This window comes from Typopeltis vanoorti, chromosome 16 (genome assembly GCF_054136105.1).
Source record: "Typopeltis vanoorti isolate ZY-2024b chromosome 16, IOZ_Tvanoo_1.0, whole genome shotgun sequence".
Lineage (NCBI taxonomy): Eukaryota > Metazoa > Arthropoda > Arachnida > Uropygi > Thelyphonidae > Typopeltis > Typopeltis vanoorti.
The window spans coordinates 57,199,600-57,226,251 of NC_143564.1; the positions used below are offsets into that span (position 1 = coordinate 57,199,600).

General features: G+C 37.1%; 1 protein-coding gene across 1 annotated transcript in view; it reads right to left on the reverse strand.

The window, feature by feature from the left end:
* The window catches only part of LOC150098038 (uncharacterized), a 108,088-nt gene that overhangs the window by 50,238 nt on the left and 31,198 nt on the right, over window positions 1-26,652 (reverse strand). Inside the window, exons 2-3 of the mRNA XM_090406439.1 lie at window positions 17,023-17,541; window positions 12,897-12,985 (exon numbers count right to left, since the gene is read on the reverse strand). Of these exons, the coding sequence (XP_090262565.1) occupies window positions 12,897-12,985; window positions 17,023-17,541 (608 nt within the window). The remainder of the gene's footprint in view (window positions 1-12,896; window positions 12,986-17,022; window positions 17,542-26,652) is intronic.

The following is a 26,652-nucleotide window of genomic DNA, read 5'->3' on the forward strand; positions in this document are numbered from 1 at the left end:
ACAAACTTTTTTGATGTTCATAATACCAATAAATGAACTTGTTTTTTCGTAATTTCTTATAGTTTGTGCTTTAAACTGTTAGTTATCTTTACCCCTGAAGATGTTATTCTGACAACTAACGAAACTTGTTGGGCTTATATTTTAGTACTTGTTTAGTTTTAAAAAACAGTCTTTTTTAATAAAAATGTGGTCACAAAACCAGAATGATTCGAATGAAAAAATATTGTTTATATTTCTGATTTTATTGTTTTATTTGTTTGAATTATTGTTTATATTATTGATAAAATTATACAGTTTGGTGTAATTCAAAATTACTTAAAAATTCTGATTCATAATTGTCAATAACCCAATAATGTTCTAAAATAAAAATTATAACAAATGTTATGTCTTTAATAGTAATGGCTAAATATTTAAAGAGATGGAGTAAACACGATAAGAATTACGAACACTCTACTACTGGTGCAAACTGCATTTTTAGTACATATAAGCAACAGTGGAACTGCGCGATGGACAGTGCCGCATTACGCATCTCACTATGACATGTATATGCTTGTGTGCGTAGCAATATGACACTGTGGAAAACACAGTGCTGCTAGCATCCTTCGCTGTCCTAAGTGCTACAAGATGGATTTTTATTACTTTTTATACAAAATAAGAGAATTATATAGGACTGTAGATGATAAAATTAAATATTACAAGCAAATGTAAATAAATCTAAAATATAAAAATGTAAATATAAATCGAGAAAAACTGGGAATGCTGCAGTTCCGCAGTGCCTATGCATGAGCCACCCCTGAACATTCCAATATTATCAGATCTTATATTTCTGTCTTCTAAGGCACTTTTTGCTGTATCAATACACCTATAGAATACTTGTTTTGCTAACCTTTCCTCTCACAATATGTTTAAGTGGCCATACCACTTTAGATTAGCTCTGCTAACATACTCCTGAATTCTAACAATGTCAAGTTCTTTCTTAATATCCTCATTTTTAATATGATACTGCTACAATCTGCCCAGCTTCTTTACTAAATCTAAATAACCGAAGCATTTTAATCAGAGAAAGACAACCTGTCTTTTTGATATTATATATACAAACACACAATGGAAATAAGACTTCCTGTGGTGTTTTTTTTTCTGCAAGTGCATACAGCAGTTAGTCACAATAGAAATAGTTTGCCTGCTGTTGAGTATTAGAATGATCACAGTTTAAAATAGTGAGTTTTAGACGGCTCAGTTTTGAGAACTTCCAAACTTTTTTTTCACACAATGAAGTTGACACCTGTCTGGGTAGTGACCTCTTCCATAATGCACAGCAATTATACATGCCCAAGACAAGTATTTAAGGTCCTGTGGATTTTATGAATTATAAAATAAGGGTTTTAAGAAGCACATCCTTGGAATCCTAAATTCATTATCATCACCAGCACTAATCGCATTTCTGAATGTATCCTCAAATGGGTGTACAGGATATTAAGATAGTAAAGATGTATTTTTTTTCATGTTATGCTAACTTCATATTAATTTTATCTGTCAAGACACCAATATTATCAGAACTTATATTTTTTGCTTCTAACGCACTTTTTACTGTATCAATCGACCTACATCTAATCTTATTCTGGGTCTTGTTCCTACCATCCTAGCAAAGAAATATTGTTTTGCTAACCTTTCCTCTCCCAATCTATTTAAGTGGCCATACCACCTTAAGATTAGCTCTGGTAACACATTCCTGAATACTAACAATGTCAAGTTCTTTCCTAATATCCTCATTTTTAATACAACAGTGTCATTGATGCCAACTATTAACTCCCCATTTTTTGATAACGTATTTAATTCTAATTTAGCTCTCTGATCCGTAAGTTAAAATTGATTTGAACACCGTCTTCTATACAGCTAGTTTAGTGTTTATTCAGTTGACTTCCTACCATACCGGCTGTGCCAATTCTACTTTCTGCTGCTCCAGCTCTAATTTGTCTGTCCTATATTCTTAATATGTAAATATAATAGGTAATTTAATGAGTAATACAGGGTATCCCAAAATTCACGCAAGAAGTAATTTTGATAGAAAACACAGGTTTTTAATTAAAAATTGTAATTTCTTATTGATTCATAAAGTATACAGTATAGGTTCTCGTAGACAGGCTTATACGTTGGTTATGCATTATTAAAACACTTAAGGAATTGAACAACGTAGTTAAGGATATAAATTAAATTAAACTTTAATAAATATTTTCCGATATTTCGGCAACGTCACGTTGCCATCTTCTAAAGGAACTTACAAAAAAAGTTACGTGCATGTAGGCACTACAACACAGAAACTGGGAATGAAGAGATGAAGCTATTGTTCTCCTAACAGTCCTGATGGTGCCCTCTAGCGGGCTAAGTAGGTGTTCTTGGCCGTTGGGCTGAAGGTCTGCTGATGTAGGCCTCCCAAATTTGGGGCAGTCGCATACAACCAAATTTGTTGAGGTTTGGAGAATTTCTTAGGGCTGAGGCTGATTCCATAAAGGGTCTTTCAAATTTGTATTTGCTATGGTGTATCACCAGCTACGTTCTTCCACTGTATTCTGTGGCATGTATCCAGAGCATGGTCCGCAAGCCCAGAATGACTGTATTTGTGAAAACGGATGTAGTCCTTGTGTTCCGAAATTCTGATATTTGCTGTCCTATCTGTTTGGCCAAAGTAAGACAGTTTACAACTGCAAGGGACCTGGTAAACACCAGGTAGGTCTAGGGGAAGGGGTTGGTCTTTAGTGGAGCGGATAAGGGATGCCAATTTTCTGTAAGGTTTGTAACAGGAGGTCAAGTCATGTTTTTTTAAGATCTTGGTAATCTTTTCCGAGGTGCCTCGGATGTATGGAATAGTGATGGATTTAGAGTAATCCTTGTTGTGGAGGGGGGGAGGAGATCTGTGGTTTGTAGGTTCTAATATTTTTTGGATTTTTTTGGGGGTGTAGCCATTGGCTGAGAAAGTGTTGAGGATGTGATTTAGTTCAGTGTTTAGGGCCAAGTCGTTTGAACAGATTAGTTTAGCCCTGTTGTATAGTGTTTTCACTACTCCCTATTGTTGTGAGGGGGGGGGGGGGAATTGTTGGTGAATGTATCTGCCTGTATGGGTGGGTTTTCTGTAAACTGAGAAAACCAAGGTTCCGTTAGGCTGGCGGGTGACTAGTGTGTCTAGGAAAGGGAGGCTGTTGTTTTCCTCTTTTCCAGAGTGAATTTGATTCTGCAGTGTTGGTTGTTTAAGTGTGTTAAGAAGGAGAGAAGTGTTTCAGAGCCATGTGGCCAAATAGCGAACACATCATCAACGTAGCGAAGCCATATGGTTGGTTTTTGTGGGGCAGAGGCTAAGGCTTTTTCTTCAAAGGTCTCCATAAAGAAATTGGCCAAGGGTGGGGAGAGTGGTGAACCCATGGCTGTCCCCTCTATTTGTTTGTAGAATTTTCCCTGCCAAACGAAATAGCCTGAGTTCACTGTGAACTGAAATAAGGCTGAGATATCAGGAGAAAATTTAGCTTGGATTAGCTCTTAAGTTTCCTTGAGTGGGACATTTGTAAATAAAGAGGAGACATCAAAGCTGACCATTATGTCAGTATGTTGGAGTGTAAGGTTTTCTATGCTGGCTTTGAAATGGGCTGAGTTTTTTTATGTGTGATGGTGTGTTGCCAGTAAAGTGTGTGAGCTCTTTGGCCAAATGTTTAGCTAATTTGTATGTGGGAGAATCGATGCCATCCACTATGGGACGTAATGGCACATTTTCTTTGTGTATTTTTGGGAGTCCGTAAATACGGGGGGGTATAGAGTTAAACGGCTTTAATCTGTTGGTAACTTCTACAGGCCAAGAAGTGACTCTTTTAAGGAGCCTGTGAAGTTTTCTAATTTGAGAGTTGGTGGGATTGTAATTGATAGGGAGGTAAGTGGCCCGATATAATAGAAGAGCATTCAGCTTACCTGTGTAGTCCTATTGGTTAAGTACTACAGTTGCATTTCCCTTATCCGCTTTGGTGATAACTAATTCTTTATTATTCTTCATTTCCTGTAGAGCTTTATATTCCTTGTTGGATATGTTGGTTTTTGGTGGTCTTGCTTTGGCGGTCTTACACTGTTGGCGACTTCCACATCAAGTCGCCAACAGTGTAAGACTGGATGTAGCCTGTGTCCTTTCCAAAGCAAGACCACCAAAAACCAACATATCCAACTAGGAATATAAAGCTCTACAGGAAATGAAGAATAATAAAGAATTAGTTATCACCAAAGCGGATAAGGGAAATGCAACTGTAGTACTGAACCAAAAGGACTACACAGGTAAGCTGAATGCTCTTCTATTAGAATGGGCCACTTACCTCCTGATCAATTACAATCCCACCAACTCTCAAATTAGAAAACTTCAGGCCCCTTAAGAGAGTCACTTCTTGGCCTGTAGAAGTTACCAACAGATTAAAGCCATTTAACTCTATACCCCCCCCCCCCGTATTTACGGACTCCCAAAAATACACAAAGAAAATGTGCCATTACGTCCCATAGTGGATGGCCTTGATTCCCCCCCCCCCCATACAAATTAGCTAAACATTTGGCTAAAGAGCTCACACACTATACTGGCAACACACCATCACACATAAAAAACTCAGCCCATTTCAAAGCCAGCATAGAAAACCTTACACTCCAACATACTGACATAATGGTCAGCTTTGATGTCTCCTCTTTATTTACAAATCTCCCACTCAAGGAAACTTTAGAGCTAATCCAAGCTAAATTTTCTCCCGATATCTCAGCCTTACTTCAGCTCACAATGAACTCAGGCTATTTCGTTTGGCAGGGAAAATTCTACAAACAAATAGAGGGGACAGTCATGGGTTCACCACTCTCCCCACTCTTGGCCAATTTCTTTATGGAGACCTTTGAAGAAAAAGCCTTAGCCTCTGCCCCACAAAAACCAACCATATGGCTTTGCTACGTTGATGATGTGTTCGCTATTTGGCCACATGGCTCTGAAACACTTCTCTCCTTCTTAACACACTTAAACAACCAACACCACAGAATCAAATTCACTCTGGAAAAAGAGGAAAACAACAGCCTCCCATTCCTAGACACACTAGTCACCCGCCAGCCTAACGGAACCTTGGTTTTCTCAGTTTATAGAAAACCCACCCATACAGGCAGATACATTCACCAACAATCCCCCCCCCCCTCACAACAATATGGAGTAGTGAAAACACAATACAACAGGGCTAAACTAATCTGTTCAAAGGACTTGGCCCTAAACACGGAACTAAATCACATCCTCAACACATTCTCAGCCAATGGCTACCCCCCCCCCCCAAAAAATCCAAAAAATATTAGAACCTACAAACCACAGATCCCCCCCCCTCCACAACAAGGATTACTCTACATCCATCACCATTCCCTACATCCGAGGCACCTCAGAAAAGATTACCAAGATCTTAAAAAAACATGACCTGACCTCCTGTTACAAACCTTACAGAAAATTGGCATCCCTTATCCGCTCCACTAAAGACCAACCACTTCCCCTAGACCTACCTGATGTTTACCAGGTCCCTTGCAGTTATAAACTGTCTTACTTTGGCCAAACAGACAGGACAGCAAATATCAGAATTTCGGAACACAAGGACTACATCAGTTTTCACAAATACAGTCATTCTGGGCTTGCGGACCATGCTCTGGATACATGCCACAGAATACAGTGGAAGAAAGCTACAGTGATACACCGTAGCAAATACAAATTTGAAAGACTCTTTATGGAATCAGCCTCAGCCCTAAGAAATTCTCCAAACCTCAACAAATTTGGTTGTATGCGACTGCCTCAAATTTGGGAGGCCTACATCAGCAGACCTTCAGCCAACGGCCAAGAACACCTACTTAGCCCGCTAGAGGGCACCATCAGGACTGTTAGGAGAACAATAGCTTCATCTCTTCATTCCCAGTTTCTGTGTTGTAGTGCCTACGTGCACGTAACTTTTTTTGTAAGTTCCTTTAGAAGATGGCAACGTGACGTTGCCGAAATATCGGAAAATATTTATTAAAGTTTAATTTAATTTATATCCTTAACTACGTTGTTCAATTCCATAAGTGTTTTAATAATATACAGTATAGGGTTATGCATGGAATAGCATATTGGGTAAATGGCCTCCATGGCTTTGCTGGCACATACGCACTCTTTTGTCGAAATTTTCCATGACCGTTTTGCATAAATGTGGCTGAATTTCGTTGATACAGAGCTCAATTTCCTCCTTCAAGACATGGGTGGTCGTGGGCTTGTTGGCATAAACCTTAGACTTCAAAAAACCCCAAAGAAAAAAGTCCAATTAAGTCACATGATCTGGGCGGCCAATTCTGATCACCAAACCGGGAAATTACACGACCAGGAAATGACTCATGCAGTAATTGAATTATTTCTCGTGCTGTATGGCATGTGGCACAGTCTTGTTGAAACCACATGTCGTCCACATCCATATCTTGCAATTTAGGCACAAAAAACTGAATTATCATGTTGCGATAGCGAGCACCATTAACTGTTATTGCCTTACCAGCCACATTTTCGAAGAAGAATAAACCGATGATGCCTCCAGCCCAAAATCCACACCAAACAGTGACATGTTGTGGATGCATTTGTTTCTGAACAATCACTCGTGGATTTTCTGAACCCCAAATGCAACAATTTTGTCGATTAACGAAGCCATCAAGATGAAAATGAGCCTCATCGCTGAAGATGATTTTGTTCGGAAAAAAGCATCCACTCGTTGTTGTTCCATAATCCGTTCAACGAACTCTCTTCACTGTGTGTGGTCAGTAGGCTTCAGTTCTTGAGTCAACTGAACTTTATAAGCATAAAGATGCAAATCTTTCGTGAGAATATGCTGTGGAGAGCTTGAAATGCCCAATTCAAGACCACGGTGCCAAATTGATGTTCCTGGACTCTCAGCAACACTCACAAACTGCTTCGACGTTTTCTGTTGGACGACTTGTTGAAGGACAGCCAGAGTGTATAAGATCACTAATTGATCCAGTTTCCTTGAATTTTTTAATTAATCTTTTCACAGTTGATGAAGTTAAATCACTATTCCGACCATATTTTGTACGAAAGTAGCTGCTAAACCTTCATTATTTTTAAAATATTGCTCAACAATGAAAATGCGTTGTTCTTTCATGTAGCGCTCCATTTTTAATAACCCTGAACTGTCAGCTGTCACGCTGTCTTTTTTTCCTCGTTGGCAACACCCTATACATATAATGAGAAGTCTGTTTTAACAAGTCGTTTTGTATGCAAGATAATTTTTTATTATTAATATGTGACACTTCTAGGGAGTCCAAAGACTCAGAGGGCACCTACTCTATAATACCTACTCGAATATCTGAAGATATTCACAAATTTTTAAATTTTTGTGAATATCTTCAGATGGTACACATTTGTATTTTCCACTGGCAGACATCACCCTGTTTATTGGCAGTTTGAAATGACAAAAAAAAAAGTATCATATTTGGTATCATACATGCATATCATAAACATATATCATATCTAAGCCTTAGCCTATCCATGGAACTAATGATTTATTGAACTTTATGGTGGGACAGTCTTTAACAAAAATTCAAAGATGGGAATGTTTTTGAACAAGAATGCCATTTCATTATTTTCAGTATAACTGAAAAGAATTTTTTTTATAGTAGTTATTTGGTGCAAACTGCAACACAGATGTCCAAAGATTGTTTGAATCACTGAAATGTGGTTAAAAAATAACAATAGAATATTTCAGCAGGATAGAAATTAAACAGGGTGGTGGAGTATCACTTATGGTAAGTGATGGGTTGAGAAGTTTGAGTGAAATGGTATTAATGGTTTTGAGAACATATGATATGAGGTGGAAGTGAGTAGTACAGGATATTTAACTGAATGTTGCTATAAGCCAGGGAACACAGAAGATAAAGAACAGGAATGCTTATGAAGTTTGGCAAGTACAAAACAAGTGATCATTATAGGAGATTAACTACAGTAGTATAAATTAAATGAAAAATGCCACAAAATTATATTTTTGTTTAATCCTTTACCTAAGTGTAAGCTAACAAAGTTTGAGCATGAAGTTTCTTCACGACTAGGCTACTTGCATATAGAAGCTAATGACTTCACATTAATTTAGCCAAGTGAAAAAACTTCCTAGAGTAGTATAAATTGGGAAGAGGAAACAGCACGTAGTAGTAAGGAAATGGAATTATTAAGGGACAACATGTAGCAGAAGGAACATGAGATTCAAGAGTTTTAGATTTGGTTTTAACATCAGAGGCTCTGATTGTAACTGAAATGTCATTCCTGCCACTAGTTGGAGAGAGTGACCAAGTAGTTTTAATTTGGGAGGTGAATAGACATGCAGATCTATCAATGAGAAAGGTATTTATGTGGAATTATAAAAGTGATTATATAATAATCTTAGAACTTAGATTTAGGCAGTTGCATGCATGATGGCAGAATTGGAATGGAGAGGTAACACTAGTGCATGGAAAATGGTGAAAAAATATAAGGCAGGAATGGCAAGTTGCATACCCAAGTGAAAAATGGTGTAAAGTGGATGCCTAATAATTCAAACAGTAATTGCAGATGGAAAAAAGTATAAAGAGAGAGGTGGAGAACAGTTGCATGAGGAATATGACTCAGCCAGGAAAGTGAATAGCATAGTAAGGAAGACAAAACTGGAATATAAGGGGAGATTAGCTCTGCAATCCAAGGTGAATCCTAAGGACTTTTTTTGTTACATGGCCAGTAGGAGTAGAAATGATTTGGAAGAACAAGTGTTAGGTGAAAATGAAGGTTGAGTGACCAATGCAGATGACATAGTGGAGCTGTTTAATGATCCCTTTATTTCCAGGATTCCATCATATTTAGAGGATACATAGGTTTAGAAAAGAAGTTTTTATTACTAGAAGAATGGGGATGGTTTGAGACTGAAGTTCATGAGGAGAACGATTTTCATATACTAAGTACTCTGAATGCCAATAAACCAGTGGGACTGAATGAGATTTTACCATATGTTTTAAGAGAATGCACCAAGAAATCAACAGCTCCATTAACCTGGCTTTTCAATGAAAGTGTAGCTATAAGAAAGGTGTGGAAGGAGGTTAAGTTGGTGCCATTGTATAAGGATGATGGTAAAATGGAAGTGTCAAACTACAGACCAATTTGTATTTCTTCTGTAGTTAAGATTTGGAGAAATCTTGGCTACAGTACTTGATCTCTAATGTTACACTTTTATGTATGACAATAGATTGTAAGGGGATATTCAGTTGTTTGCTAAGGATGTGAAGCTGGGAAGGGTTATTAGTAATGCTGCCAATATGGTATAGCCTTTCAAAAGGATTTGAATAAGCTGGCCAGATGGGCAAAGTAATGTGGGATGTCAGTTTAATGCAAGGGCTTGAAATTTGTGATTCCACTGCTGGGAGGATGCACACTCTATCAATGAAATTATCCTGGAGGAGGAGACAAAGGATCTTCGGGTGGCGATCAATAGAAATTTGAATTTAAGGTGCATATTACAAAGGTGGTGAAGGTAACCCAGAGGACTATTGCAATAGTGAGAAAGATACTGACTATCAGAGACAGACGAATGGTGAATCCATCATATAAAACTCTCTGATAAGCTCACATCTGGATTACTGTGCCCAGATCCAGTCACAGATTTGAAGGAAATAAATTAATCTTTGGAGAGGGTTCAGAGAGAGTTAACAAAAATGATATCAGGGCTGTACAATGTTAGTTCTGAGGATAGACTGAAGGCATGTGGAGTGCAGACTTTAATGGCTAGAAAACAAAGAAGTGATGTCATTGAGACACAAAATGTTTGGAGGTAGTTAAAGGACTGTCACTAGGACAATCCTTCGTACGGTAAAACAAGGAAGTTATGAACAGAAGTGGTGCCCAATGAGTGAGAAGTGGCTTTTTTGCATGAAGGGTGTTTGAACCCTCCATGAAAAAAAGTTGCTTCTCAAATGAAGAAATGCCTGATAGGGTGGTTGGAGCACGAATGATGAACAAGTTTAGACTTTGTGGTGATTAACGTGGACCTCCCACAATTGCATGGAGGTTCTGAACAAGAAAATATACTTCAAATACTCAGAATTTCTGCCTTATGGAAACTAAATGATTACACACAGGTAATTACAAATACATCCCTTCTACTGTATTTCGGAGTGTTATTAAAATTTGTAATGTTTTAGTTTCAATGGTGCAATTCAAAACATAGGCTTTTTACTGTGATTCTGCAAATATTTCAAGTACTAGTCAGCCTTGCAGTCAATCTACATCAAGCCAACAACAGTTTTAAATCTGAAAGGCTGTGGATTGTAAAATATTTTCCAGAGAAAATGATACTTTTCAAGAGTTTTTTATGAACAGTCACATTAAAAAAAATATATAATAATTTTAAGTTCTATTTTTCAGAAAAAAAAAAAGCTGTTGATTAATTAAAAAAAAAAAACTATCTGATGAGAAATTTCAAACAGGACTTTGCCCTTATACTCAAAAACTGCTTGGTAAGTTTTAATATTTTATGTCAGATTCATGGTTATGCTTAATTATACTACAGTAAATCACACAATATCAGGAAGTCATTAACAATCCCCCCCCCCCAACATCATGATATGAAGAGATAAAACCTATGGCACTCAATGCCATGTTGTAGGCAAGAAGTAAAGGGAAAAAAGGAATACTAATTACTCGTATTGTGAGATTGTCCTCCTAGGGGCCTTTAACCATAACACAAACTGGCTGCCCTACTCCACAGATCAAGCTGGTGGGGAAGCTGAATCGTTTGCCATCAGTCATGACCTAACACATATAGTCAATCTACCAACCAGAATACCAGATAATCCTCATCACTCTACCAACATTCTTGACCTTTTAACCAATTCTCCTTCCACATATACTGTGGATGTTTGCTCTCCCTTTGGCAATTCTGACCACAATCTTATTCAGTCTCCTTCTCTACAGTTCATTCTCTGTCCAGCCAATCTCAGCCTTGTACCTTATGGTACTATAATTGTGCCAACTGGAATAACTTCCATAATTTTTATGCTGCTTTTCCAGGGTCAGATTACTACTTTCACTTTCATGATCCAAACACTTGCACTGAACAAGTAACCAAAATAACCCTCACTTGAATGAGAGCATTCATTCCCCACTCCACTACAAACCCACAGACCTGTATTCAAGCCCTGGTTCTCAAAAAAATGTGCCTCTGTCGTCCATGATAAAAATGCAGCTTATGCTCAATGGCTTAAATTAAAAACTCTAGCTTCTCATTCAGCTTATACAACAGCTAGAAACATGTGTAAAGAAGTTAACAATTTCAAAGCAGACGTCATAAGAATGAAATGCAATAAACTCCTGCTCAACTTCTGCCCTTCCATGTTGCCACAACTCTTATATCCTGATGGTACTAAGGCAACCAACCTCGCCCAAGGAAAAGGCAGACCTCTTGGCATCAGTTTTTTTCCTCCAACTCCTGCCTGGATGACCAAAGCAAATGACCTCCCACACTTCCACATACTGCCCACTGAATGCCTCCTCTGAACTTTGCCTAAAGGACATCAGAAAAACCCTCATTAATCTTGATACAAATAAGGCTCTTGGTCCAGATGGTATTCCTCTGGTTGTGCTCAAGACTTGTGCTTCAGAATTGGCACAGAGGTCGCCTGAATAAACTGCCATCTTATGGCCTCCCTTCTACACTGTGATTGGATTGTCAGCTTCCTCACTGGTCATTCATTGTGCCATGGTGAATAGCTTCCTTTCATCAGATTTCCCCATCAATGCTGGAGTGCCTCGGGGTTCTGTGCTCTCACCCAGATTCTTTCTCCACACACATTTGATGATGTTCCCTTTCTCCAACTTCAAATCATTATCACGACTTTGCCAATGACAGTACTCTTCATCATTCGATAAACTCAGCAGTACCCTAATGTTAGATGCCTTAAGATCTTCCATAACCAGTGACTTGAACACTGACCTCCTCAACATTCTGAAATGGAGTGAAGACAACTTTGTAAATTTCAGTGCCAAAAAAACTCAAGCCTGCCTTATTACCCACAACAAAGATCCTACTTCATCCCCTCTCATGTTTGATGATGTTCCCCTCTGAAGATCAACTTTCTCTTCTTGGGTTGTCTGTTACATCCAGTTTATCCTGGTACAAACACATTACTCACATACTTCTCTTCCTCTCAACTCCTAACACTCTATAAGTCTATAAGTTTGGGATGGAGCATCCAAGACCTCTCTAAGAATTCTTGATGATAATCAGAAGAGGGCAGTTCTCTTAACAGATGACCCTTCCCTCACAGACTCCATTTAGTCACTTTATCATAGGTACTCTGTTTCAATGCTGTGCCTCTTCTATAGGTAATTTCACATGAATTGCTCATCTGAATTGGCTGTTATCATTCCTCCCATTTCTTCTAACCATAGAAGAACTAGAGCAGCCAATGGTCAACATACACGGTCTAGTTTCTAACACACCAAACTAACTTCTCATCAGCTTCCTTCATTCCATCCACCTCTATTCTGTGGAACAATTGCCCACTCTTTAAGAAACATACCAACAGGCTACATTTTTCTCCTTAATCACTTGCCCACACATGGCACTCTAGTGTTATGGGTCTTGTGACCTTTCATGTGTGGGATCATGCATAAAATACAGTATTTACATTTAAAAAAAAAGTATCTGGCTTTTATTCCAAATCAGTCATATAAATTTATGGTGGGATGTGAGCTAAATACAAAGTTGCTAATGAATGACCAGATAAAGTGATTTATTGTATATATTTGTTTAGAATTAATGCACTCTAAAGCTGAACAGATTAGCTTATGAAACAGAAAATATATGGGTACTTACACAGTTACTACACCCTTAATGTTATTCTGGAAGATAATATTTCTGTGGTAGATAGAATATTCATGTGGGAATTTAAAAAACTTTGGCAGCTAAAATGAAAAAATACAAAGTAGCAATTCTTCAAAATGGATCGGAAATATTTTATTAATACACTAAAACTCAACATGGTGTTTCACTGAACTTGAAATTAAAAATTTTGTAAAATTATTGTGACAGGAGAAAAAATTTCACAGATGAACACAATGGAGTGCATATTTTTCTAAATTTAAATAAATCTTATTCTAAAAAAAAAAGTATTATACAACCATAATAAACATAAGAAAAAAAAATTCTTCCAGAAGTAGTATTCCTTATTTTTAGCATTATTCATATGAGGAAATTATGGATAAATTAATGCAGTTATATTTGAGGAGTGCATAGCCTACCAGATATAACATACTGTAATAATGGTAGGAAGCACATTGACCTGTTGGTCCAAAACAGGCCATGTTGCAGGCACATGGCACTTACACTACTGCATGTGCTTAAGGATGGTATTTGTCCTTAGAAGAACAGAGAACGACAAATACATACACTCACTATAAAACACATCACACAACCTATAGAAAGTAAGTGTTATGTATAGTTAAGTGAAATACTTAACGAGGAAGGCAGATTGGGATAAAAGAAGAATAATATGAAAGGTAATTGAACTGTGGATGTTTGTTAGCTATTGCTCTTGTTATTGTATGCATGGACAAAGGATTAAATCAATAATATAATTTCTTGGCATCTTTAATTTACAGTTTAACCACGTGAAAAAACCTTCAACATCTATCTCTGATTCAGAGTAATTTAATAATAAGGTGATACACTTTTTTTTAACTACTTGTATATGGGAAATATATGACTTCTGCATTACTTCAACCTTTATATCACTTCTGGGCTTGGCTCCCACTGATGAGACCTCAATAAAGGTTGAAACCAGTCTGGATAGTGGCTATTTCCATAATACATAGAATTATATACATCCTAAAAGATGTGCTTTGCATTATGGGATACTAAAGCAAATTGATGTGAAGTCATCAGCCTCTATATACAAGTAGCCCAGTTGCAAAGATACTTCACACACAAACTTTGCTTACACTTGGATAAAGGATTAAACCAAGAATATATTTTCTTAGCATCTTTAATTTATAGTTTAACCAAGTGAAAAAAAACTTTCAATGTTTACATAAAGCAGATCAATACTTTGGGCAAGTAAACTTTTTATTTGGCTTGTAGATTTAGGTTGTATTTCTGTATCCCTACTTATATGTTCTACTAATGATCAGCTCCCTTCTCTCTCTGTTCTGGAGTATATAAAGTGCCCTGTTCCTGTAAGTTGGTCTACTATGTTCACACAGGAAAAACACAAAACATACATCTGCAGCTATGACTATGGTCAATCAGGAATTGCAGACCATGCTTTAAATACGACTCATAGAGTCAATTGGAAAAAGACCACCATGCTCCACTGCAGTGAATTCAGAAGAGAAAGACTATTTTTGGAATCTGCAGAGCTGCTCTCAGAAATCAGCTAAATTTAAATAAATATGGTTACATTAAACTTCCCAAAATTTTTTTACATCCTAAGCCATCAGCAGATGCCCACAGAGGGCACTCCACCTAGTTAGGAGACTCTAGTCTTTCATCCATGTCTTTTACTTAGTTTTGTGTTGTATTATATCTCATATTGTGCTGCCTGACAATGTCTTAGTGACAGATGAAATATTGGAAGAATTAAATAATATTTTTAATAATCCTTTCTCAGTGCATTGCACTCTATGAAACCTCTAACATTAGTTTCTCCCAGCACTTAAGCCTCAACACACAAATTAGCCAAGCAACGTAAGAAAAATCCTAGTAAATTCTTTTGATATGTGACCAGCAGAAGAAAAAATGACTATGGAAGGATGATGCTAGTTGACGACACTGGCAAATTGGTAACCAATGCAGAGGATATTGCCGAAGTATTCAATGATCAGTTTACCATTGTATTCATGGGGTGCAAAGGGGGAATAGTGGAGGAGAGACTGATAGTGAATGAGCAGGAAGTATGTGAGGAATTAAGTAAACTTGATGTTAATACGGCAATAGGACTTGTATTGCCACGTATCTCGAGGGAATGCTCTATGGAATCAATGACACAGTTGGCACACCTGTTTAACATGAGCCTTGCAACAGAATGAGTCCCAAAGGAATGGAAGGTATGAAAAATTGTTCCACTTCATAATAATAATTAAAAAAAAAAAAAAAAAAGGGAGGGGGAATAAGACTGAGGCTACAGATTAGGTCAATCTGTATGTCTGGGGTTGTTGTTAAGATGGTAGAGAAGTGGATGAGGACTAAAATTCAGGACTAGGAAGTGAGTTGATAATAGTAGCATCTTTATAATGGTCAGCATGGGTTTGCTGGGAGAAGGTCATGTTTTAATGATCTGCTTATGTATTACAACAAGGTGACAAATTCACTCAATAAAGGGGATGCATATACAGTTGCATACTTGGATTTTTCAAAGGCCTTTGATAGACTGCCACTTGACAATCTAATAGTTAAGTTGAAACAGATGGTATTAGATAACAGACTAGTGAGTTTGATAGCTAATTGGCTCTGAGATGAGTATTAGCAGGTTGTGTATGGAGGAGTGGTATCCCAAAAGAGGAAGTTCACAAGTGGAGCGCCACAGGGATCTGTTTTGGAACCATTGTTTATCTTATACGTTAATGACATTGGGGCTGGCTTATCTGGATGTGTGCAGCTGTTTGCTAATAATGTAAAGTTGGGAAGAGCTATGAGAAGTAGAATATTTGTTATGGCCTTGTAGAAAGATCTGAATACACTATGTGAGTGGGCAAATGAGCGAAGCTATCAGTTTAATCATGCAAGGTCTTGAAATTTGGTAGGCAAGGTTGGGATGCAGGGTACACAATTAATGGAGAAATTTTGAAGGAGGTGGAGGAGATGAGAGACATGGGAGTGATGATGGATATAGACTTGAAGTTTAGGGATCACATTGCTAAAATTGTAAGAACATCCCAATGGATTTCGGCAATAATGAGGATACTGACATTTAGAAGCAAAGAGGCTACGGTTCCCTTGTATAAGACTTTGATCAGGCCACATGTGGACTGCTGTGCAAAGATTTGGCCGCTGGTTTTCAGGAGGGGAGGAACAAAGATATATTAGAGAGGGTCCAGAGAAGGTTTACTAAGTTAGTGTCAGGTCTATGGAATGTCTGATACAAGGAAAGACCGAGGGAATGAAACTTAGATCTTATGAATAGAAGAAGAATGACTGAGACATAATTGAGACAATGATTAAGAGATATAAGCTGTTGAGCAGTTGTTATCAATTTATATGAAGGAGATTTCTCATAGAATAGAGGGAAGCAAGAGTAAAAATACAGGCTTTCATCCATGAAAGCAGTATAAGGAGGGTGTGAGAAGCAGGTTCTTTGCATGAAGAGTGATTGGTGAGCATTGGAAATTATCTTCATGCATGAGAGTGTATAGATCTCCCAAGATGAGGCCAATAATTCCATGGAGGTTTAATAATAATAATAACAACAACAGCAGCAGCAGCATACAGACACAATGTAAAAATATGCATAAATTTGATGTATAATGCCATTAGGCAAATAAAAAATAAACTAAAGCACTGAAGTTCATCATGAATATAATGCAATGTCATCTTACATTATTCTTCCAAGGGATTTTTCTTCTGTGTTAATTTGCAAATGAAGGCATATACAATTATTTTTAACAGCATGTCAAAATACATTTTGGAATTGTTAGAATACAAGATGGAAATGTTTTTCTTCATTCGAAAAAATAAAATGCTTTGAAAGTTAATTTTTCAAGGTGAACAATGTGCACTTTTATGCAGGATCTGGGTTTCATAACTTTTAATAAATAATTTTCATAGGGACTATAGAAAAAAATTTGTTACTGCAAATTTGCTATAGTGAATTTCATTTAGAACAGCAGCACTGCACCTATGGACATTTGCTTAGCATTTAACAATTTATTTTAGAGAGTCTACTGTACATAATATAATTAAATAATCTAAGCTACTTCAAGTTTGAAATATAAACACTGGAGCTTACCATATCTGACAACAGAGTAAACATTTTATTTAAATGTTCAGGTAATGGTTGTCCAGAAGATTCTGAAGTTCCTGAAGGATTATGCATACCTGAGCCAGTGCATAATAAACGGAGTTGTTTTAGTGATAGAGAGATATTGCTCCCATTATGTATATGTGCTTTGTCTTTGAATCCCATCATGAAGTTTGTATTATGAAAAGAATCAAACCTAGAAAAAACTGCTCCTGGAATTTCCACTTTTAAATTCTCATTGTTCACAAAATCAGGTTTATAAACTATGCAGCATTTAGAACATAAATAATTTGATGATTTCTTCTTACAAAACAGTAGTGGTAATTCACTCATTCTATGTGATCCTAGGAACAAAAGCCCAGAACTATATTTAAACACCAAATTTTGAATAACTTTCACCGTTGAATGTAAACAATTAATATAAAATGCTTCACTAGTATCATTAATACCATGCTCTTTTTTTTCATAATGCTTTCTCTCTGATAAAGAAGACATCATATACGAAACCTGCAAAATATGAAAGTTCTCTATTAAAACCATTAAATATCAAAACTATTTCTAACTATTATCAGTCATTTTTCTCATTCAACATTTTATTTGTTTAGGTGAGTAGATTTAATCATCATTACCATCATCACACAGTCTAAAATGACCTGATCGATTCTGACATTCTTATCAGATGGTTAAAGAAGAAATAACTGAATGCATATCTGAAAGTGATTGAATGGACTGTGTTATGAACATATACAATATACAGGGTGTTCGGGATAAATTTGACATATTTATAATTAATTATATTTTTCCGTAAGTTACATGTATTAACACACACTTCTCTTCATTTAAAAGTTTGGACCCTTCTTCATTCATATACAAGATGTCAGAAAGGATGGATAGCTGGAACCCACCTGAATCATGGAAGAGAATAACTTGTATCATGATGATTCGTGCCCGCCATCAAAATAAGGATATTACGACTGCTGCCCAATGCTCCCTGAATACAGTAAAAACAATCAGGCATGAACTAGAGACTTGCAATGGTGACTACGAGGATGTAGCAAGAAGAAAGATCCCTAGCAGACGATCTGATTGCGTTCGTACAGCAGAATTCCTCGCAAATCTGCAGGAACAGGTGTTGAAGAACCCTGGCATTGGAATTCGGGCTTTGTTCGTGGAGTTGCTAACTGTAGTCAAGCCCTGGATAACAAGGGTAGCCAATGGTAGGCCGTATGTATGGCAGCAGGATTCGGCCCCTTGCCACACCTCTGGGAAAAGTCAAAAATGGTTGTCTGAAAATTTCTACGACTTCACCAGTCCAAATGTTTGGCCTCCAAACTCCCCAGACCTTAACCCCATGGATTATTTTGTATGGGGCGCAGTTGAAAAAGACACCAATCGCACTTCCAGTAATACAAAAGCCCAGTTAATGGATAAAATTAAAACAGTTTTTGCGGCCCTTCCCAGGGAGACTGTAGCATCAGCTTGTTCGAGGTTCCGAAGCAGAATTGAAGCTGTGATCGATGCTAATGGTGGTTATTTTGAGTAAATCTTGTTGATAGTATTGTAATTAACTCTGCCTGTAATGTTTTTTTGCCAATTCATTAAATTTAATAGATACAAAGAAGATTTTCTTTTTCCTTACGAAACTGTCAAATTTATCCCGAACACCCTGTACGTATAAATTCCAATTTGGCTGACTAACTGGATAGCACTTCTGCTCTCTAATCAACAGATTATGGGTTTGAATTCCACTGAAGGCATATGAATACCATTTTTCTAGAGATGATTTCTTGATTTCTAAAGCTATGGTTTCCAGATTACCAAACCATAGCTTAACCACAATATTAACATATGATAGGTTTACAACCTCTCATTAGTGGGATTCGCATTAAAAAAAAAATCCCCCATTGCTGAGCCCTAACTTCTGGAAGAACACTGACTTTCATACTATCAAACATAAAAAATGAAATGTTGCAACACTTATAACACACTAGCATCACATGTGAACAAGAGGTTTTAAAAAAAAAAATCTGCTGACCTGTTTTTTGAACAGCTGAAAGGTGTGGTTTTTTGGGAGATGACAGAAGGAATGAAAGAAGAGAAGTTGGTTTGATAACTATGAAGCTGTTCATATTCTTAGTCAGCTAAAAACTGTCCATGAAGAGACAATGCAAAAACAACACAATAGCTTGCAAGAAATCTGTGAGAGTAAAAAAAATCAGCTAACGCCTTTTTATTCCCGTATATACGGGAGTAGGCGAGGCCATTTAGCCCTATCTAACTTTTGGAGACTGAGTGGGCAGTTCAATCTCCACTGGTACCCAATCAGAGACAAACGGCCCAAGGCTATCACTAATTAAACGGTACGCAGTGAAGAGAGATGGCTCAAATGTGCCGCCATCTCGTGGTCTCTAACCCTAACACAATATATTTAATGTCTGAAATAATGTGGGTTCTACGGTCGATTTTCTTGAGTTTACAGGACGAAAAACCCGAGTTTCCGGGAGGAAAAACCTGCTTGCCCGTGCCAGAGATCGACTAACTCGGGAACCGGTCGAAAAAAGGCTTAGAAAAATTTCCTCTAGTCGCCGACTAGACTCGAAACCAACACTTCCTTCGTGCGGCCTAGCGCGGTGGTGTGCAAACGCCACATCCACTGAGCTACACAGGTGAGAGTTATATCAATAAATCAGAATGCCCTCTTTTGGCTAACATTTATCATTCTTACAGAGGTTTCAGATGTGCTACCCCAAATGTGAGCAGTATTCTAATATTTGATAGATTTAGGATTTATACAATGTCAATGAAAGTAGATGTAGTACTTTGAACAGAAAAGTACACCTTGTTTTATGAAATCCAAAGAAGTTATGACTGAGATGTGTTTATGACCAGAAAGGTTAGAGATGTCTTCTTCTTGTGCCTTATCCCTATTTACATGATGCGACTTTACGCACACAATCCCAACTGACTTGTCGCAGAGACTGATGCTGTGGGGGAGGGTATTTTTTTATGTCTGGAAATGTGTTCATAAGGCGGGTTTACCTGTTCTGAGGGATGAAAAACCCGAGTTTCTGGGAGGAAAAAACCTTCCAACTTCCACATGAGACTGGCTAACTCACCTTTAGTCGAAAGAGACCAGAAAAAGATTCCTCGTGTCATGGACGGGAATTGAATCCATGTCTTTCCGACCAAAGGACTTCGTCTATACTGACTGAGCTATAGAGGTTCAGGAAAGGTTAGAGATATAAGGAAAATTTGATCACGTTTAGAGGGTTTAGGTAATATCAAAAGTAAAGGGAAGTAAAATGAGATCTTTCAAGAAATGACAGGATAGTATTTTGATGACTATAAAGTTCACAAGGTATCCTCACCTTTACCTGATGAACAGCAAGGAGATCAAAGTTTAAGGCACTGGTTATGCATGATCATGAAACAGGAATGAAGTATACTATCATCAGCTGTAGCTACAGATAGGATTTCACATCGGTAAGAGAAGGCCATTTAGGTGCAGGAAGAAGAGTGAGTGAAGGAGAGAATGGAAGAGACAGGAAAAGAGGAAATGAGAGTCTAGTGGGGCAGATGCAAGAGGGAGGGAGAGAGAGAGAGGAAGGAGGTGAAGTAAGAGAGAAAGGAGAATGTGGAAGTAGAAAGAATTAGTGATGTCTGTGAGAGAAGAAAATGCAATTGTGTGATGTATGGAGACTGAATAATTCAGGATGTGCAGAGTAGCATATTAGAGAAGTGTTTGCCTGGAGGAATGATTCAAATATATCAGTGGGAATGAAATTGGGAGTGATAGGATAATGATTGGTATGAATGATCTGAGAGGAAGCACGAATCAGGTAGCAAGAGACTTGAGATTGATGTTAAGGATTGTGCAGCAGAAGAGTGTGACAAAGAGGATTGTGTTACTTAAGTATGACAATGAAAAGTTGAGAAGAGCAGTGATAATGAATGAGATGATAGTGAGAATATGTAGAGAATTCTGGAATACACAGCATTCAAGGATAGAAGGGAGTTATACAAAAGATGAATTGCATTTGAACACAGAAGGACACAGGCATTTTGGGAATGTTGTTTTCTGTGCAAGTGAATGTGTTAAGGCAGGGAAACTAGAGTGACCAGAGTGGAAGGCAGCAGGGATGGCATCGTGTGGAGATGGTGGCTAGGAAGATGAGAGAGGGGAGGGGGATGTAGTATATTGTGGAGACTATGGAGAATAAAATATTTATGACAATGCAGTGGTTTTTCTATATGCAGTAATCACTGTTTATCTGACTATGCTGGGAAAGAAATTTGACATCCAGATAGGCGAGTGGCTGGATAAGGTGAAGGTACAGTTATGTGGTGCTGTGCATGAAGAAGTAGACATACAAGGATCGGCTAAATTAAGGACTTTTGTTTTGAAGGTTAAATAACTATGCAAATGTCAAGAGCATTAAGAGTACATGTTAAGAGCCATGTTAATTATTATTAATTTACAGATTAATAATGTGTGTATTTACTGTGTACATTTGAATATATTGAATTTATTCAAATTATTTGAATATATTGAATTTATTCAAATTATTTGAATATATTGAATATATTATTGAATTTACTAAATTTATTATTTATGGTTATGGCTACATGAAACTGGTAAGTGAAAAGTACAATCACAATTTCCAGAAACAAATGATGAAAATCTTAATATATAAAAGTTCATTACATAAAAGGCACAACCTGCTTTCTAATCTTTCCTTTTTTTTTTTTAAATATAAAGCAAAAGTAACTTGTCATAATTAAGCCAGGGACAATTATCATCCATCTGCACCAAGTATGACACGGCTGTATGTTCTCACAACATAAAAGTAGCTGTATCCGAGGTTTAAGCAGAGAGCAGTTGTGTCTTGTGTGAGAAAACTTCATCCATTAAAGGAGGCCAATTTCACACTGTATCATCATCTTCTAATATGAGGAGTTCTGCTGATACTATGATGAGGACTATGAGAGTGACTACGAGAATAACGTCTTCGTGGTGAGATGGGACCGTGATCTTCTGTTTCCTCCATAACCACTGCCATACCAACTACAGGTCAAGGTCCAGACTGGAAAGCAAATTCAAGGCCTCATCCGTCACCTTGTGGATGTCCCGTAGGCCACCACCATGAAATTGGCACCTTGGGCAGTTACACAATATGAGTAATCGTCTGAGCCATGGGAGAACAATCACAATAAGGGTGATCTGACAGCCCCCATTTATGTAGAAGATAGTCACATCTGCCCTGACTAGTTCTGATCCTGTTTAAGGATGACCAAATCTTCCTAGGAAGATCAAAACCAGGCTGCAGAGCACAGGGATCTTCTGCCAGGAAGTCGTTTGTTGGGAGATTGTTGGACAAGTATTCTCTCCATATGTCAGATATTGATGGCAGCGCAGCTGAAGAGAGCGTCCATGGACCAGAGAGGCTTTCTAGATTTGAGGCAAAGACTAGTTGGGTTTATGAGAGTCTGGTGTAGGGGTAGGAGTGGGTTGCTCATTGCTTTATTAAATTCCTTAATCGAGGCTTGTCTTCTCCATATGTGTGGTGGAGCAATGTTAGATAGGACAGGCAGCCAGGAGAGAGAGAGAGGGATGCTTCTTACTGTCCCACTAATTGTGCACATGGTAGAGTTCAGTTGGATGTCTATAATGTTAGTGTGTATATTTCTTTCCCAGACACACAATATTCTGCCGCAGAGAATGCGAGGACTAGTGCAGGTGACCTTAGGATTTCTGCACCACATCCCCAGGTTGTTCCAGCAAGTCTTGAAATGATGTTATTTCTGGTTTTAATTTTATTGGAGAGGTTGATGATGATGTGCTTTTTATAGGTTAGACTTCAGTCCAGGCTCACTCCAAGGTATTTTAGGTGAGGCTTGTGTTCTATCCTTTTTCCACAGAAAGAAAGACTGAGTTGTCGATTCGGCTCTGCATTGTACAATAAAATACTGAGGACACTGTTTTCGTTGGATTTGGCTTCAAGTACCACTGCTTGAAGTACTCTTCCAAGATGTTCAGGTCTGTATTCAAGGTTGGTAAAGGAGGTGGACTGATGTAAGATCGCTAGGTCATCGGCATACATATACTTGCTTGATCTGGTATGAGGTAGATCATACACATAGATATTAAAAAATATAGGGGGATAACACAAAGCCCTGAGGAAGACCTTTGTGAAGGAATCTGGAATTTACTAAATGAGATGCATATAGCTACTGTAAATAATATTTGACTGATTAAATTACTTGTTTGGTGTTGAAGTAATGTCTGACTTCATCTATAATAAATAACAATACGACCACTTGAACTAAAATCAGTAACAGCATGTCCTGTGGAGTAGAACCTGGTTAGCATTTCAGCATTTAAAATAGATGAATATTCCAAAAAAGGCAAATCATGAAATCAATTCAGTACATCAGTACACTTTCATTATATTTATAAATTATTTTCAAACTACAATACTGAAACATAACTGACATCTGTCACTCTTTCAGGTAAAATCGATTACTATAGGGCCAGCTTTTAATTTTCATCCACTTCATGGCAGTTATAGCTGTGACAGCCATTTCCACTCTGTTTCTCTATATAAAATTATCCAGACAACAGAATGTCATTTCTGTCTCGCTTTTGTGTGCTACAGAATTAACAGCATTATAAAAGATGCAACATTAAAGAACTAAAATTTTTATTAGCAAAAATCTGCACACCATATCATTACATGATATGGTGTGCAGATTTTTAGTGTTAATGTTATATAAGCATGTTTTCTACACTAAATATAACATTAACACTATTAATCTTAAATCTACACATAATGCCAAAGTCAATTATAAGAGTTTATAATGAATGTAGGAGAGGGGTCATTGCAACAAATGCTTGTGTTTAGAAATAAATACCTGAAAAGACATCCCTTTCCCAACTGCATTCCCTGTCAGTATCCAATAACAAATATAGTGCAAAATCAAGTTTTATTTCAGCAATAATTTTAATTAAATTTATATACACCATATTCTACAGCGAAAACAGTGTACTTGTTTATTGTGTATACAAATTTCTAATTACAAATATGATGCATACAAAATACAGCTTCACCATAAGATTGTGTTAGCGTCTGAATTTATTTTTCTTGCATTGTTCAGCAAATGTATAACAGAATAACTGGCATCAATTATACCGCACTGTGAGAGGTTCTCTTAAATTTGTCATTTCAGTTTACAAAGCATTTTTCATGAATAAATAGTTTATAGTGGAAATATTCTAAGGAGAATCATATTCTTGAATGTATCAAAAAGGTCAGACCCAGAACGCCTAAATAACATCGGTGTAGGAAATGTCAGTGACGAAGCTGGCAATTTTTAAACATGGAAGTACAGTAATCCCTTGATTAATGCGCCCCTGATTACAGCATTTTCGATTAGTGCGCCTATATACATCTTAAAAATAAATGTTACAGATTTTAAAAATTTTCTATCTATACATTTTTATGGCTAACTATTTTAAAAAATCACTCACCAGAATGAAATAATTTAGTTACCGATTTAAAACATTTTACAAACTTATTTTAATGGCATACTACACTACTTCCATGCACGCTATGTTTCAAATTTTTACTTCCAAAATTTGTCGTCTGCTATAGTACGCCCACAGATTCAAGACCCTTCAACACTTCTGGGCATGTCACAAAAGAATCCATTCCGATAATAGGGTAATCAATCCATCTTCTGGAATGAGTTGTTCATTACACGTCGGAAAATTAACTTCTCTTTTATGATCATTGTAGTTTTTAAAGTGGTAACTATTTTGCTTGTATAACAGTTGGAAAATTTTATCTATAAGGCACATGATTTCGCGTGTTGGCGACCAATTCGTACGTCCTTCATTTCTTTTTCCTCTTCAATAGTTAATTAAATTTCATTCTGAAGAATTGAGCGATTCCGACCTGCTAAATTTAGATGCACAGTGTGAAGATACCAAAGAATATGAAGAAAATTTAACCACTGATAGTCAGCCAAAAGAGATTCACAGAAACATTTTGAAAATATTTTTCGTACAACCGAAGTTTTTAAGCGGCAATGCCTTAGAGGCTGATCCTGATGAAGAGAGAAGCAGTAAAATTTGCATAAGAGTAGAAGAGGCAATAAGGCCATACAGTTGGTTGTATGAAAAAAAGAAACAAAATGCCCGCCAAACTATGTTAGCTCAATTCTTTGTTAAGAAGTAGAATAATAAAATTTTTATTCTGAATATGTTTTATTGTCTTTCAGCTTCATGGTTTTCCTTTAACTAGGCCCTGAGACATGCCTTAATTCTTTTATAAAAAAATTAAGGTTCAAAAAAGAAATCTGAGGAATCTGAAGATGTGCATTTTCTCATAGGTTATTATATTCGATTAGTGCGTTTTCGATTAATGCATCTTTTTTAAAGAATGCATTAGGCACACTAATTGAGGGATTGCTGTATTCATGAGTGATCAGGAATTTTCAGACATCGAAATCTTTCACCATTCGGAGGTTCATTGGCTGTCTTGCGGTGAAGTTCTCAAGAGGTTATATGAACTCCGAAAGGAAGTTGAACAGTTTCTAATTGATAAGAAAAGTGACCTGTCCCATTATTTCCAAGATAAGAAAAGAGTAGCCAGGCTGACATATCTCAGCGATATATTTTCTTACGTTAGCGAGTTGAATTTAAAACTTCAAGGTCCAGATACAACAAAATTTAATGCTTGGAACAAGGTCAAATCATTCAAAAAGAAACTTAAACTCTGGTTTAATATGATTGCAGAAAGAAATAATGAAATGTTTCAGTTGTACTTTGCATATATAAATATTTGCCATGTGTATGTGATAATATCGTATTTATTTGAATATAATCCCCCCCCCATAATTAAAGCTAAATAAAAAGCCATTATTCCAAGCAAAAATTACTAGTAATTTACAAGACTTGAGATACATAATGAACAATCCTTCATGAATGACTAATGAGAACTGAAAGCATAGTGTGAAACAGACAGCAATGCTAGGACAGTAGGGATAGAGCAGCTATGAAGACGTGCATATGCCTGGTGCAGTATTAACAAATGATCACACAACCCAAAGACAAAGGCAACCGAGAATTGTTGAATTGAAATGCTAATTCTCCTCAACCCAATTCGATAACAACTGAAATTGTCATAACAACATTAACTACATATTTCTTAGTTTTAACACATTCACGAAGGGGTGTCATTTATCATTCCAACGGAACTTAGCATTACCAGTAGCTCAACTAACACAAAGATTCAACCCTTGGTGGAATTTTATTGCTGCTTGTTTGCGTTTGAGCTTGAGCTGGCAGGTGAACTCACACACGCATTACATGGCATGTTTCAATTTGTGGTAGAATTTTATTTCAAGTTAGCCTTTGTGATTTGTCATAATGACATCCAGAATTTCAAATGCAAGAAAAAATTCTTATTTCATGTAATTGAAAAATTGGACAATAGTTTTTAGTTATATACTGTGCTTCAGGTGCAACATATGGTTTTGCTTGAGTCTATACAGCATAGTTTCTGTGCGAGGGGGCATGCGATTCATTAGTTAGCGCCATTTTTATTCCAGCTGTCT